General features: G+C 32.5%; 1 protein-coding gene across 3 annotated transcripts; it reads right to left on the bottom strand.

Annotated features, from left to right (window-relative positions):
• Window positions 1–2,165: 2,165 nt before the first annotated feature.
• Window positions 2,166–10,732, bottom strand: LOC110656733 (cysteine synthase). Of its 3 annotated transcripts, none has more exons than XM_058146760.1 (11): window positions 10,296–10,719; window positions 9,687–9,740; window positions 9,466–9,575; window positions 9,313–9,370; window positions 8,811–9,074; window positions 8,597–8,734; window positions 8,423–8,474; window positions 3,241–3,320; window positions 2,835–2,894; window positions 2,627–2,707; window positions 2,166–2,480 (listed from the first exon to the last, which is right to left on the bottom strand). In XM_058146760.1, exons 2-11 carry the CDS (start codon window positions 9,723–9,725, stop codon window positions 2,391–2,393), a joined length of 972 nt encoding a protein of 323 aa, XP_058002743.1. In that variant the 5' UTR covers window positions 9,726–9,740; window positions 10,296–10,719; the 3' UTR covers window positions 2,166–2,390. The 3 variants fall into 3 exon arrangements, with proteins under 3 accessions (XP_058002743.1, XP_058002744.1, XP_058002745.1); XM_058146761.1 differs by lacking the exon at window positions 10,296–10,719 and adding an exon at window positions 10,155–10,254; XM_058146762.1 differs by lacking the exon at window positions 2,166–2,480 and having other exon boundaries at window positions 2,625–2,707; window positions 2,835–2,886; window positions 10,296–10,732.
• Between the last annotated feature and the right edge of the window lie 3,990 nt (window positions 10,733–14,722).

The raw sequence follows: 14,722 nt of genomic DNA, 5'->3' as shown, positions 1-14,722 counted from the left end.
TTGACAATCAATGGAGACAATCGAAAATTAATAATGCCCTCGGCAATTTACCATTTTATATATTTTCCTCTCATATTCAAAATAATTAATAAAAAATTAAAAATTAAAAGAAAATGAATATTTTTCAGTATATTCTTAATAAAATTTTCACTTTATTTTCAGTATTGCAATCCAACAATAAAAAAAATTATTTTACAAATTTATTGTGTATATAAAACTAATTATAAAAATAGTATTTTTTAAAATATATTTTTAGATTATGTCACAGTTAGATAATATAAAAATTATCAGAGAAAATTTAATTTAATATGATATTTTTTAAAGTGATATCACATCACGTCATAAAACATAAAAATGTCATTCGAAAATGTATTTTTTTTTTTAAATGGTATCACATCACGTGTACAAAATGCTTTAAAAAACGGCATTTCAATTGGTATTTTTTTAAGTAATTTTTGTATTATTTGATGTGATATAACACTACTTCAGAAAATGTGATTTTAAATTATATTTTATTAAGTAATTTTTGTATTATCTAATATGATATAATATCGTTTCATAAAATAATATCTTGACATGACGTGATATTACTTAAAAATATATTTTAAAATGACATCGTCTCAAGAATATGTTATTTTTACAAATAATTTTAGATCATATTAAATTTATAAATAATTTTTAAATCATATTATTTTAATAATTAATCCCTTAAAACCAAAGGAAGCATGAAATTTGAAATTTTTGAGAAAAGCTTAATTCAGCAATATCTTTCTTATGGGGTGTTTGGTTCACTTTTTGAGCATAGTTGATGGCTGAATTAGAGTGTTTGATAAATTTAAAAAAATAGAGCTAACAGTTGATGGGTAATTGATATGATATTCATCAGCTGCAGTTTATATAAGTTTTATTTTTAGAGTTATTTCTCATCAGCTGATAGTTGATTTAATTTTATTTTTTATTTAGACAATATTATTTTTTTTATGTAACTCAAAAATTAATATTATTATTATTTTTATTTTTTCATTTATAATTTTAACATCTTAATTAGTACAACTTTGTTAAAATATTTTTTTTATTAATAACATAAAATATAAAATACTTATTTATTATGAAAAAAATACATTTTTTACTTCTACAGACTTAAAATTACTTATAAAGTTTTTTTTATCAACAATAATAACTACTTATTATTTTATAATTCTAATTTTAAAGTTATTTAATTATTTTTTAAAAAATTTAATTATTTTCTTATTTCAATAATAAAATAAGTAATATAATATAATAAATCAATAATTATATATTTATTTTAATAATAAAATAAATAATATAATATATTAAATCAGTAATATTTTAATATCATAATAAATGATAATATATTAAATTAAAAATTATATATTTAATTTAATAATAAAATAAATAATATAATTTAATAAATTTATAATTTTATTTTTATTTTAATAATAAAATAAATTATATGATATATTTCCTTATTAACCATTTACACATCAATAGTAATAGCTAAATATAGTTTTATTAAATACTTAGCATAAATCAGCTATTATCTGCTATAAGCTATCAATTAATTACAATAACTATCAACTGACAGTTATAAGTTGTATCCAATAGTTAAACTAAACAGGTCCTTAATCTCACAATTGTTGTTGTGAAATTAAAAGTTTATTCTTAGAAAAAAAATAAATACTAAAAAAGTTAAATAAAATTTTGATAAAAATATAAAAGATTAAAATAAAAATATGAAATATTTAGAGATTAAAATAAAATAATATAAAAATATGAATAAAAAGTACATAAAAATATAAAATCAATGAAAAAATAAAAATATTAGAGAAAAACAATAATTTAAAAAAATAAAATTTATCAGTAAAATTTTAAATTTAAAAGTTTTAGGAGGATAAACAGTTTTTTTTTTTAAATGTATATTAAAATTTATGGGGCCAATTTCCCCTAGCCATAAGGTAATTCCGCCCTAACTGCAGTCACAACTTTAAAAACGCTGTGCCCGTCGAAACGGGGGAAGGGTGTATGAGCTAGGACCGTTTCCTCGTTTAGCATTAGCACTAACGGGATGCATGCTCGCATGGGGCATTGCATACTATGAAAATATATATCATTAAATAAATAATTTGTATTAATGAAATAATTAATTTGTATAAAAAAAGAATAATTTTATTGTTGCACTAAGGCTCACTCTCAAAGTTCCAACAGTCCAGTGAAGCCAACATGAACAGTCCTGAAGTACGTGGGATTTTTACAGGAGTTCCAATCCATATGAGAACACAGTACATCATCATCAACTAGGAGGATATCACAAACAATAAATTGAAACTTCACGTGTAATTAGTTCTCAATTAAAACAAACGACTAATACCTCAATCAATAGTCATGTTTTCCACCTCATGCCTCACCGAATCAAAAAGCTTTGTAGATAGGTAACGCTCTCCAAAACTTGGCAATATCACCTGCAAGGAAAAGCAGAAAAAATCACATAATTAATGGATTTGGATTGAAATCATGCAATGATGAATTTGACAGAATCCTCTTTAGGCACGGTATCAGACAAGCTAAAGCACAGGCTTCTTAACACATAAGAGGCTATGAAACTTACAGCAATGAGTTTCCCAGCATTTTCAGGCCTGTTTGCCAGCTTAATTGCAGCTGCTACTGCAGCACCAGAAGATATACCAACCTGTGAAGGAAAAAGGTGGGATAAGAGCACAGTCCCACAGTTTGGTCATAAGCGCTAAACAACAAGGGCTTCTGATAGAGATCTAGAAATCAAGCAGTAGCACAAACAGGGGAGCAACATTTCATACCAATAAACCTTCTTTGAGGGCAAGCAGCTGGGCAGTTTCAATAGCTTCCTCACTTGATACCTAAAAAGTTACATCACCATCAAAAGAAAAGAATTCATAATGCATGTTTGCTCCTTTTCCATTTCTTTCAGTAATGACCATAAAAAAAAAAAACTTGAGATATTTTTATTTGAAACATTTTCTAACGTAAATTTAAATGTCTGATATATCTACAGTTATCATTGAGAAAATTGAAAATGACTATCTTTGCAACTATATTGCAAGGTCTTCATAACTAAAATTTTACTAATGTTGTATTATTGTACTTGCATCTTTCACTTAAAATCGCTAATAGAACAGCAAATCTTCACAGATAAGTTGGTGTCAATTCGAAGAGTATAATGGGAAAAAAATGGCTTAGACTTACTTGAAGAACTTCATCCAGCAAGTCAATATCCAAAACACTAGGGATTACACCAGCACCAATTCCTTGGATCAGATGCGGACCTTTGGCAGTAGCAGAAAGCAAAGTTTCAATAGAGTAACAGTCAATATTACAATAATGCCCATATTAAAAGTGATTAGATGAAAAAAAAAATTTAGCAAACACAACGGTAAATCTTTTAAGCCTGCATTACATTTGCGGTCCAATATCAACCCCTCTATGAATTTTATTGTAGCATGTTAAGATCTCTCGCCCAAGATCTAGTCACATGCTTATTAATAATAAAATCTGATTCAAAAGCTAAAATTTTTACTTTACCTCGATTCTTTTCTCAACTTATTGTTGTTGAAAAGGTAAGCTCGTTAAAAGGGAGCTCTAACCTTAAACTTGTCGGAGAAGAGAGAGTCTAGATTTCAATTTAAATGAAAATAGTTCTGGTTAATTTATTAATACAAGTGACCCCTTTTATAAGAGAGGTTTATACAAGATTTATTAGAGTTCTACTAGAATTAAAAGTACTAATAATAATAGCAATCCTTGTATAAGAGAGATTGCAATTCTAAAAAAGAAATAACTCTTAATTAAAACAAGAATTAATATCTAATAATAATAGAAAATAAATCCTGAAAATTCAACCAACTTTGCCAAGGGGTCCACAATGCGTCTATAACATCACTCTCTCTTGGAGAAAGAGCTTATCCTCAAGCTCAACAGTAGGTTAAGACTATGAATCACCTATAGTTCTTTTGCTCTGTTGCTTCCTCTAAATCATCCATCCCCAACCAAAACAATTTCTTAAATTGATGCCTAGAGGAATATAGTTTGTCACAATTATAGCAATGCCCCTTTACTCTTTGCTCAACCATTTCTGGATGGCTCAATCTTTTAATAAAGGGAGACGAAACACTTATAAACTAGAATTATGTGATATGCTAATGGCCTGATTAGCAGTAGCCTTGGTTATAGGTAGAATTGATGAAGCAGCTGTTATCCAATTTTCTTCCAGTTATTGTTTTCTTTCAAAGGCTTTTGCCAAGTTCATAGTTGTCACAAAACTTGGGGGATTTTGCATCTCTATATCTATCTAGATTGAATTTATCAGGCTTGGAATAAACAAATCAACTTATTAATCTATCTGAACTGTTGTTGCACGAGCTATAAGGCTCTAGAACTAACGTTGGTTTTCTTCCACTGTCATTGCCTACTTCAGATTAGCCAATTAATCAAAGGATTGCTACTGAGTGGAGGCCAAAATCTCAAATTGCAATATTCTTTAAATGGGTTTCATGATAGTCAAGGTTCTTGTTCTAATCTGTAGAACTAGAGGTGTGCCTCTCCTGTTATATGGAATGTTGCGAGGTTCACCTTATTTGGTTCTGGTGTCTGTTGATTTGAAAAAAATTATTCACATCAGTGTAACCAAATCAGCAGATATTCAGATCCATTAAACGTTAGAAAATCCAACTTCGTACACTTTGGTACTATCCCTAGCCCGGGTTTCACTGTTTCACTCTATTGTTGTTGCCTTCATAGTTGTTATTGTGACCTAAGCCGCCCTCTATTTCCTTACCTCGGCTCTTGTAAGTTCCCTATATGAACTATCACACTTGATGGGATAAGTTTTGTAATTTGGATTCCAATGTAACACCCTGAATTTTTAAATAATTATTTTATATGTAAATTATAATATTTTATTTTATTAAATATTATGAAAATTAAATTTGAATTTTTTGAATTTTTAAAATTGGGTTTGATTTTTTTAAGGTAATAAATTTCATCTATTTTTAAAAATTAAATTAAAGATCACGTGGCAAATCAAAAATTATATTTGGACTCTATAAATTTTTTTTATTTTTCTATAATTTTTTTAGAATTTTTGGGCCTCATTTTGGGTCTCAGGGCAGAGTAAAAATTCAATTTTAAATATCCTAAATCGAACCAGTCAAATCAAACCAGATCGAATCGGATCAGTATTCTTTTTCCCTCCTCTCTCTTCTTCCTGTGTGCAAACCCTCTTCCCTTTCCTCTTTGATTTATCTCTCTTCGATTTCTCTCTTCGATTTCTCTCTCCTCTCTCCTTCCCACCGCTAACCACTGTCACCCCTCCCTTCCCAGCTTGTCGGCACACCACCAGGGTGCCTTCCCACTGTTGGCCGCCGCCCTAGGACGCCGAAAAACATGTTGAAACTCCATCCTAATACGCAGCACGACTTTTCATCTTCCTGGCCAAAATTTGGCCAATTCGGCCACCAATTAGATCGGGACCAATCCCAATCACCTTTTATACTTCAAGAGCTTTCCAAAGACACCAAGAACACGAATTTTGGTCGAGCGATTTTTTCGATTTAAGCTCAATAAATTTTAGCCATTTCGACTTTTGAGTTAAATTTCTCCCAAATTAGGAACCCCACGGAGATTCAGAGAATACTGGCGTGTTCTACTCGACAAGAGTTTCGCGGTAATATAAATTTTAAATTTTTTGAAACTAAAAATCAGGTGAGTCCCATGAACTTCATAATGATTTTTCGAGCTTTAAATGAGCTTTGCGTAGGTGCCTTCCTTTTGCGAAAATTTCACCGATGACCGGATCGTATTTTCGGACTGAGCAAATGAGCTACCGGAGTCACTTTGGAAACGGGTCAGAATTATAGTCCTCGCCACTACTTTCAGATGCTCCGGATGCGTTCCAAGCATCAAAATCGGCATAGGTAAACTCAAACTCTAAGTTTTCTTATTTAAAATTTGTAAAATATTCGTAGGTGTTTAGAAAATTATAATTTCTTTTGCAACAACCTTATAGCATTGTTAAAGACCATGGGATGAAATTTTAAAATTTTTAGAGTTAGTTTGGTTGGTTTTTGAAAAATATTAGTTTTAAAATTTATAGGTGAATTTTTTGATTTGCTTGAGTTTGCCTAGTTTAGCAGGCATAGGAGAGGCCATATGATATTGTTGAGAGGTGGATTTGAGATGTGTGATTTTAGAAGTGTTATTTGAACCACTTTGCAGGTTAGGTAGGTCTTAGGTACAGAGGAAACTCTGTCGGATTTTCGGCATAAATTAGGGTGTGTTTGACTCTTTAAAGTTTTGTTTTGAGTTGATTATGATAAATTTGTAATACAATTATTTAGGTGAGCCGGGTTAGCCTTCCTTATCCGGCTAGCTACTATAGTAGCTTCTAGTGTATTGTTAATAGGTATTGATTTTAACTATAATTTCAATATTATTTTATAATTCAAGACATGTCCATGCATCACTTATAAATATATGTATGTAGTTAAATATTAGACATTCCTTGTGTTACATTTTAATTGATGAAATTGTTGTGAATACTGCCTTAGGATAATTTGGAGCTTTCTGTGTGTGTCGACGTGCATGTGGTGTAATTGTATTGAATATGGGTAGGACGGGTAGATTGGCTTGAGCTAGTCTCGCTTGAGGCCCAGTCTTTTTTTTAGATAAGTTGGTGTGAATATGGCTTTCAGTTGATCTCACTGACCCTTGCATTTGAATTATTAAGAGAAAATCCGACTCGAGTTAATCTTGTTAGCAGACATTGGATTAAGAAAGCTGTATAGGGGATCAACTCCCATATGTATATATTTTGATGTGATATTTAGGTATGTGAGTACTCTAAATTATTATTTGTGCGATTATTGTTTGAGTTGGGTTGAATATGTTAATCTGTATTGTATTTCATCCTTAGGAATATATTAGTACTAGATAGCTATGAAAATTATACTTAAAATCAATATCTTACTCTATATGCTAAACACTCACTCCTGTTCACCATATTTTTCTACATACAGAAGAATTTTTTTCCTTGTGATTAACCTGTTTTCTTCCTCACAGGTCTATAGTTGTAGTATCCACATTTTATGTTATTAATTTGAAATCTAGAACTCTGTATGTATTAGGAGTATTTTATTTGACTTGGGACTGTAAAATATTATTTATTTTGAAATTGTAAATTTATTAATTATGCATATGTGAATGTGTAGGATGGATGTTTATTTTGGATGAAGGAGTTGATCTTCCATTTAATTAAATTGTTATATTGAGTATTATAAGGGTGAGCTGAGCTCCCCAAATGGATATATTTTGTGATTACAGGTCGAGAGAGTCGAGGACTCCCTATTGGATAGTCTAGGTTATGATTGGACTATATCTGATTGATTTCTTGAATTGGGACTTAGAGTATGAGCTTCATGGTTTGACTAGAACAGTTAGGCTTACTACAGGCTTTGGGAGTCTTATACTGACCCAAGTTCTGGTGCCGGTCTAGCCTATAATTTGGATCGTGACATCCAATTTCGACTTTAATTGCTTGATCCGATTTTCCATCTTTGATTCAACCCGTGCTGCTCTTGCTTCTGTCAATGCTTGTGCTTCTTGGAATAGCGGCCTTAATTATTCTCTCGGATTTGTATCATCCATGACAGGCTCTGATACCAATTTGTTAAGATCTCATGCTCAGGATCTAGCCACGAGCCCATTAATAGTGAAATCTAATTCAAAAACTAAAACCTTTACTTTATCTCGATTCTTTTCTCGACCTATTATTGCTGAAAACGTTAGTTCGTTAAAAGGGAGCTCTAACCTTAGATTCATTAGAAAAGAAAGAATCTAGATTTCAATTTAATTGTAAATAGTTTTACTTAATTTTAATAATTCAAGCAATCCCTTTTATAAGAGAGCTTTAAACCAGATTTATTAGAATTCTACTTAGAATTAGAAGTCCTAATAATAATATCAATCCCTTTATAAGAGGGATTACAATTCTAAAAACGAAATAACTCTTGATTAAAATAAAAGTTAATATCTAATAATAAGAGGAAGTAAATTCCGTAACATATCATCTCTTGTGTCTTGTCAATAGCTAGTTCAAGACTTCTTATTGTGCCTACTAATTTTCTGAATACAAGCCAACATGAAGAATGGTAACTTAAAAAAAAAAAAGAACAAAAAAGGGATGAAAACTAAAAGACAACCACTACTTGTAACCCATTATTGACACGACTAATTATTTAGCAATTGATTCCTAGTCCATTTGTCATAACCAGCGTCCAGACAACTGATTAACAAATGCAACTGATGACTTTGCTTATTATTATTTATTTTATTTGATTTCTGATGCTCTAACTTGAACTGGTTCATGACTCACCAGGATTTCTTCCATTCAATACTGCACTTTCAACTGGTTCTACGCCATAAACCTGTTCATAAACAAAAGGAAACACATCAGTAAGACAGTTAATGATAGTTCTCTCTCTCTCTCTCTCTCTCTATCTCTCTATCTCCCCCTCCCTACTGTTAACAAATTGACGAAAGAACAAACCTTAATCTCTGAGTTTTTCTCCTTGAGGAATTTCCCAGCTCCAGTCACAGTTCCACCAGTTCCAATCCCTGCAACCAGAGCATCAACTTTTCCCCCTGAGTCTCTCCATATTTCCGGGCCAGTGGTTTCATAATGAATCTACACAAAAACAACAAGCTGATCTATAAAACTTTTGACCACCAATCTATATTATAATAGACCAATAAAAGGATACCTTTGGATTGGCTGGATTGTCAAATTGCCGAAGCATATGCCCATTAGGTGTTTTACTTAGTAACTCGTCAGTCTTTTGAAGTACCCCATTAAAGCCCATGGCTGGATCAGTAAGGTGAACCTCCGCTCCGAGAGCCCGCAGCACAATTCTTCTCTCAAGACTCATTGAAGCAGGCATTGTGAGTATAAGCTTGTAGCCCTTCACTGCAGCAATTGAAGCCAATCCAATGCCCGTGTTACCACTGGTAGGTTCAATGAGGATGGTCTTAGCCATTATGTTTGAACATCCAGAAAAAGAGAACTCGTCAGTCTTTAACTTCCACGACAAAGACTTTTCAAATATTCATATTTCCTTCATTTAACAAGGATTTCTTTTCCTAAATCAACTTCCACAATACATGCCTTATGCTACAGAAAGGCAGTTGGTTTTCATTTTGGACTGGGATTAAATTTCTTTCGCTGAATGAAAAGCACTTATGGGATAAAGCGTGTCTAAGACTAACCTTCCCTGGAGTAATCAAGCCCTTATCTTCTGCATCTTTGATCATGCTGTATGCAATTCTGTAACCACAAAATGCAAATTCATTTTTTAATTCCAAAACAAAGATTTGTGCATTTACATAAAGAAAATGTACATAACGGGCAGAAAATTATGCCTGTCTTTAACACTAGAGGTAGGTTCCATCATTTCAAGCTTGGCAGCAATGCGAGCTAAGCAACCACCCACAATATTTTTGAGATACACCATGGGGGTATTACCTATTAACTGCATAAGCCCCAATGAAAATGGATAATGAAGAAGGAGAACCACATGCTATAATTAAAATTTTTGTTACATATGACCACAGTCAAAATGAAAGGAAAAAGGAAAATATACTTCAGTAACATCTTTCTTGATCTCACAATTGTCCGCCATATATTTCTGGCTATTCTGCAAGCAGGTAAAGAAGTAGGAAGAATTAGAGAGAGAGAGAGAGAGAGAGAGATTACAAACTTACGCAAATGAAAAGGGATTGAGACAGCCACGAATAGAAGTAAAATTTTGATTCCTATGGCAGATATCCAAGTAATGAAAGCATATTAAGGTTGCCCAGCAGAAATTAGAAGCAGAACAAGGTAGGATAATATATCTTTGACTTGACTCAATGTTAATCACATCTAAACCAGTACAAAATAAAATTAGCTGCTCTCTCAATTACTTTTTGACAAAAACCTGCAGCGAAACGCCAGAGGAGGAGAAAAACTATACCAAATCCCCAAAAATCAAAAGACACATTAAAATCCTCATTATCAAGAACCAAAACTAAGCACAAATATAGCATCAGCACACATACTATCACAGTACCCAATATCAGTAGCAGCTATTTAACAAGAGCATCAACAACAACAACAACAACAATTTATGCATATGTATCAAGTGCCTGCATTTAGATTAGAGAGAGAGAGAGAGACAGAGAGAGAGGGCTAGAGAATATGAACTACAAACCTAAGCAGATAAAATAATCTATCCGTTGCCTGCAAAGTCCATCCTCTCTTCCATTTCATTAATTTATATAAGAATAAGCATTTAATAAAATTTAAGTCATTTGTCAAGATCGAGACGGCGCCCTGTTTTTTGATTTTCTTCCCTCTCTCTCTCTCTCTCTCTCTCTCTCTCTCTCTCTCTCTCTTCCTGGTAAATTTCTTTGACATGGATGTTGAATTTGGAATTCCAACCCTGGCGGTTACGCTGTATGAAAATTGTTTGAAAGATTTACATTGGAGGAAAGACTTGTAATCACAAGAAAACTTCAAAAATAATAATCCTCACACAATATTTTTAACAAAAATTGTTTTCGTGAACATCAGGGCTTGAGCTTACAATCCATAAGCTCAACTTCCCAAACCAGAACTCGATTATTAAAAATGATATGTGGCATTCCAGTACAGTTAGATCATCAAATTCGGAAAACATTCCTTTTGGGGATACGTGCTGATAAGCCCCCTCCCTACAGGTCAGGCTCCTACGACTTAGCAATCACGTCTTATTGCCCTTTGTTTGTACTTAGCAATCACGTCTATTGCCTTTCGTTTGTCCTTGAAAGATGGAATCAACAATATGTTTGGACACAGACAAAATAATAAAGGAAAGAAAATTTGAGTGTAAAATAATTTTATTTTTTATTATTATTTTATGTTTGAATTGATAAATAAATAAAGAGAAAAGAAAAATTTGAGAGAAAAATAAAAAATTTTTGTTTAATTTTACTTTTTCTCTAAAATAAAGAGAAAATGAGAAAAAAATATAAAAAATTATAAATAAATCCTCCGATCTAAACATAATGTACAGAGGGAAAATTATTTTTTATTATTATTTATATATTTTATTTTATGAAAAAAATAAAAATTTTTCTCTTAATAAAATTATTTATCATAAATTGTAATTTTATTATTATATAATATTAAAGATATATAAATAATTTAATATAAATAAAATTTAATTTTTATATTTTATTTTAAATTAAAAAGAAATATTATTTTATTCTAAATTAAAAAGAAATATTTTATGTTAATAAAAAGAAATAAAAAATGTATATATTTTTTTATTTTTCACTTTTTCTCTCATTTATTTGCTATAAAAGAAAATCACACTCATCCTTGTTTTTCTTTCCATCTCCCCCAAAACAAACATTCCCTTCTTTTGCGTCTTTATCCATTAAATTATTATCATTGGGACCCATAAAATAAGTAAAATATTCCCTTCATCATTAATGTGAAGGATTAGATTTGTAAAAGGATTAGATTTTTAGACTCTCCGAGTACTTTTTTAGCTACTTCTCTAATTTTTGATGCCATCTGTATCCACATATCATTGGTCTCCATATCCAGCTTCCATGCTTCAGACTCGATAAGCTCATTTTTGAACTTTACTTGCTTTACTCGTTTGAACTCTCACCACTTTATTCGAGCTACACTATTTCTTCTAACCTTACTTGAATTGTTCCTAAACTTGACATCCAAGACCACTAATCGATGTTGACTTGTTAAAGCCTCTCTTGGAATGACCTTGCAATCTTTGCATAAAGCTCTATTTGTCTTCCTAGTTAAGAGGAAGTCGATTTGGCTTCTTTATTGCCCACTTTTGAAAGTCACTAAATGTGACTCTCTTTTTATAAAGTAGGTATTTGCTAGTATTAAGTCGTATGCCATAGCAAAATTCAGAATGTTTTTTCCCTCCTTATTTCGACTGCCAAAACCAAAACCTCCATGAACATTCTCATAACCTTGCCTATCACTTCCTACATGTCCATTCAGATCTCCATCAATGAAAACATTCTCTTCATTCAGTATGCTTTGTATTAAATTATCCATATATTCTCAAAACCTTTGTTTACTCTCACTATTTAGTCTTATTTATGGGGTATAAACACTAACTACATTTATTGTTTCTCCTTCTAGTACTAGCTTTACTAATATAATTATATCTCCTACTCTTTTCACAGCTATTATAGCGTCTTTCAATGTTCTGTCTATGATTATGCCCACTCCGTTCTTATTTCTCTCATTTCTGATAAACCGCAGTTTGTATCCTGAATTACCCACTTTCTTGCTTTTCTCTCCTACCCATTTAGTCTCCTGAATGCAAGCAATATTCACCCTTCTCCTTTCCAACGTATCCACAAGCTCCATTAATTTTCCTGTAAGTGATCCAACATTCCAAGTACCAACCCTGATTCTCCTCCTATCCTGTTTCTTACTAATTGGTCTCCTTCTATGATATCTTCTATTATTTTCTATGTCTATCTTGTGTTCTGTTCCACTATCTGTTCTACTATATGTCTTATAGACTAACTTCTTTACCCACACCCGTCTATGATGTGGAAACCCTTGCTCACTTAACACCATACCCGGGTGCCGGCATGGCGCGTCGTTTTTGGTGAACGCCCTATATCCTTGCATATTTCTCACTACACCCGGACTCCGATGTAGCGCGTCGTAAATAGAGGATGCCCCAACGTTTATATCATTTGAATCCATATAATAAGGTGTGACGAAATTTTTACGCTGGTTGTCACCTACCGCAACTCTCATCCTTTATCTGGGTTTGGAACCGGCTAAGTGCAAACTACTTAGGCGGATTTGCTCACTGCATCATTAATGTGAAAATGCCTGATGAATGGAGGAAGAGTATTTTAGTACCTATTTTTAAAAATAAGGGAGATATACAGAGTTTCTCAAACTATAGAGGAATTAAACTCATGAGTCATACTATGAAGTTGTGGGAGAGAGTTGTGGAGCATCGACTACGTCATGATACTTCTATCTCTCTCAATCAATTTGGCTTCATGCCTGGTCGTTCAACTATGGAAGCAATCTTTCTCATTAGAAGCTTGATGGAGAAATATAGAGATGCGAAAAAAGATCTTTACATGGTTTTTATTGATTTGGAGAAGGCTTATGATAGTGTTCCAAGAGATATCTTATGGAATGTGTTAGAACAAAAAAGGGTATATATTAGGTACATATAAGTGTTGAAAGATATGTATAAAGGAGCAACTACTATTGTGCGCACAGTGGGAGGGGACACAAAAGATTTTCTGATCTCAATTGGATTACACCAAGGATCAGCTATAAGCCCTTACCTTTTTACATTAGTTTTAGATGAATTGACAAAACATATACAAGAGATTATTCCTTGGTGCATGATGTTTGCGAATGATATTGTTCTGATAGATGAGACGTGAGAAGGAGTCAATAGAAAGCTAAAGCTTTGGAGAAGTACTCTAGAGTCAAAGGGCTTTAAGTTAAGTAGAACGAAGACAGAATATATGCATTGCAAATTCAATAAAGGCCAAACTGGTGATAGAGAAGGAGTTAGTTTGGATGGAGTGGTACTGTCCCAAAGTAATCACTTTAAATATATCAGCTCAATTCTTCAAGTAGATGGGGGATGTGAGGAGGATTTTAGTCATAGGATTAAAGCCGGATTGTAACACCCCCGTTTGCATAGCCTGGTAGATTTCACTGTTCCGGTGACCGGTGTCGGTTCGGACAATTAAGGAGATTAGAGCCACATTTAAGACAACAGGAGAAGCCATAAACACAAATAATTAGTAATGTTTAATTAGTTAACTACAAATAAGAAAAACAGAACATAAGAGGTTAAGCAGTAGAGAGTCACGATGAGTGACCTCCTCGAGAACAGCATGAAGTCGTTTTAAACTCAAATTTGAGCAGTAAAAAGTAGCTGCGGTCCTTAGGACCCTTATGGACACAGTGGAAAAGAGAAAATCACGAAAAAGAACTGTTAAGTCAGTCAAATAATTAGGTCAGGGAGCCGGAAGAAATATTGGATTATTTGCAAATCGGGATGAACTGACGAGGGGTAATTTGGTCAATTGACCCCGAGAGCTGACTCCTGACCTAACTGTCAAATAAAATCGGAGAAAAGAAAATTTCAGAATCGAGAATTAAATTAAAAAACTAATAGAAAAAAAAAAGAGAAAAAAAAAAGAAGAAGAAGATAGAAAAGTTAAAGATGATGACATCATGAATGATGTTAATAAGAAATTAATTAAGTTATTTCACATTAATGATGCAGTGAGCAAATCCGCCTAAGTAGTTTGCACTTAGCCGGTTCCAAACCCAGATAAAGGATGAGAGTTGCGGTAGGTGACAACCAGCGTAAAAATTTCGTCACACCTTATTATATGGATTCAAATGATATAAACGTTGGGGCATCCTCTATTTACGACGCGCTACATCGGAGTCCGGGTGTAGTGAGAAATATGCAAGGATATAGGGCGTTCACCAAAAACGACGCGCCATGCCGGCACCCGGGTATGGTGTTAAGTGAGCAAGGGTTTCCACATCATAGACGGGTGTGGGTAAAGAAGTTAGTCTATAAGACATATAGTAGAACAGATAGTGGAA

This window comes from Hevea brasiliensis, chromosome 5, assembly GCF_030052815.1.
Source record: "Hevea brasiliensis isolate MT/VB/25A 57/8 chromosome 5, ASM3005281v1, whole genome shotgun sequence".
NCBI lineage: Eukaryota > Viridiplantae > Streptophyta > Magnoliopsida > Malpighiales > Euphorbiaceae > Hevea > Hevea brasiliensis.
Note: the sequence above shows the minus strand (reverse complement) of the source record. Positions and strands in the feature narration are given on the sequence as shown.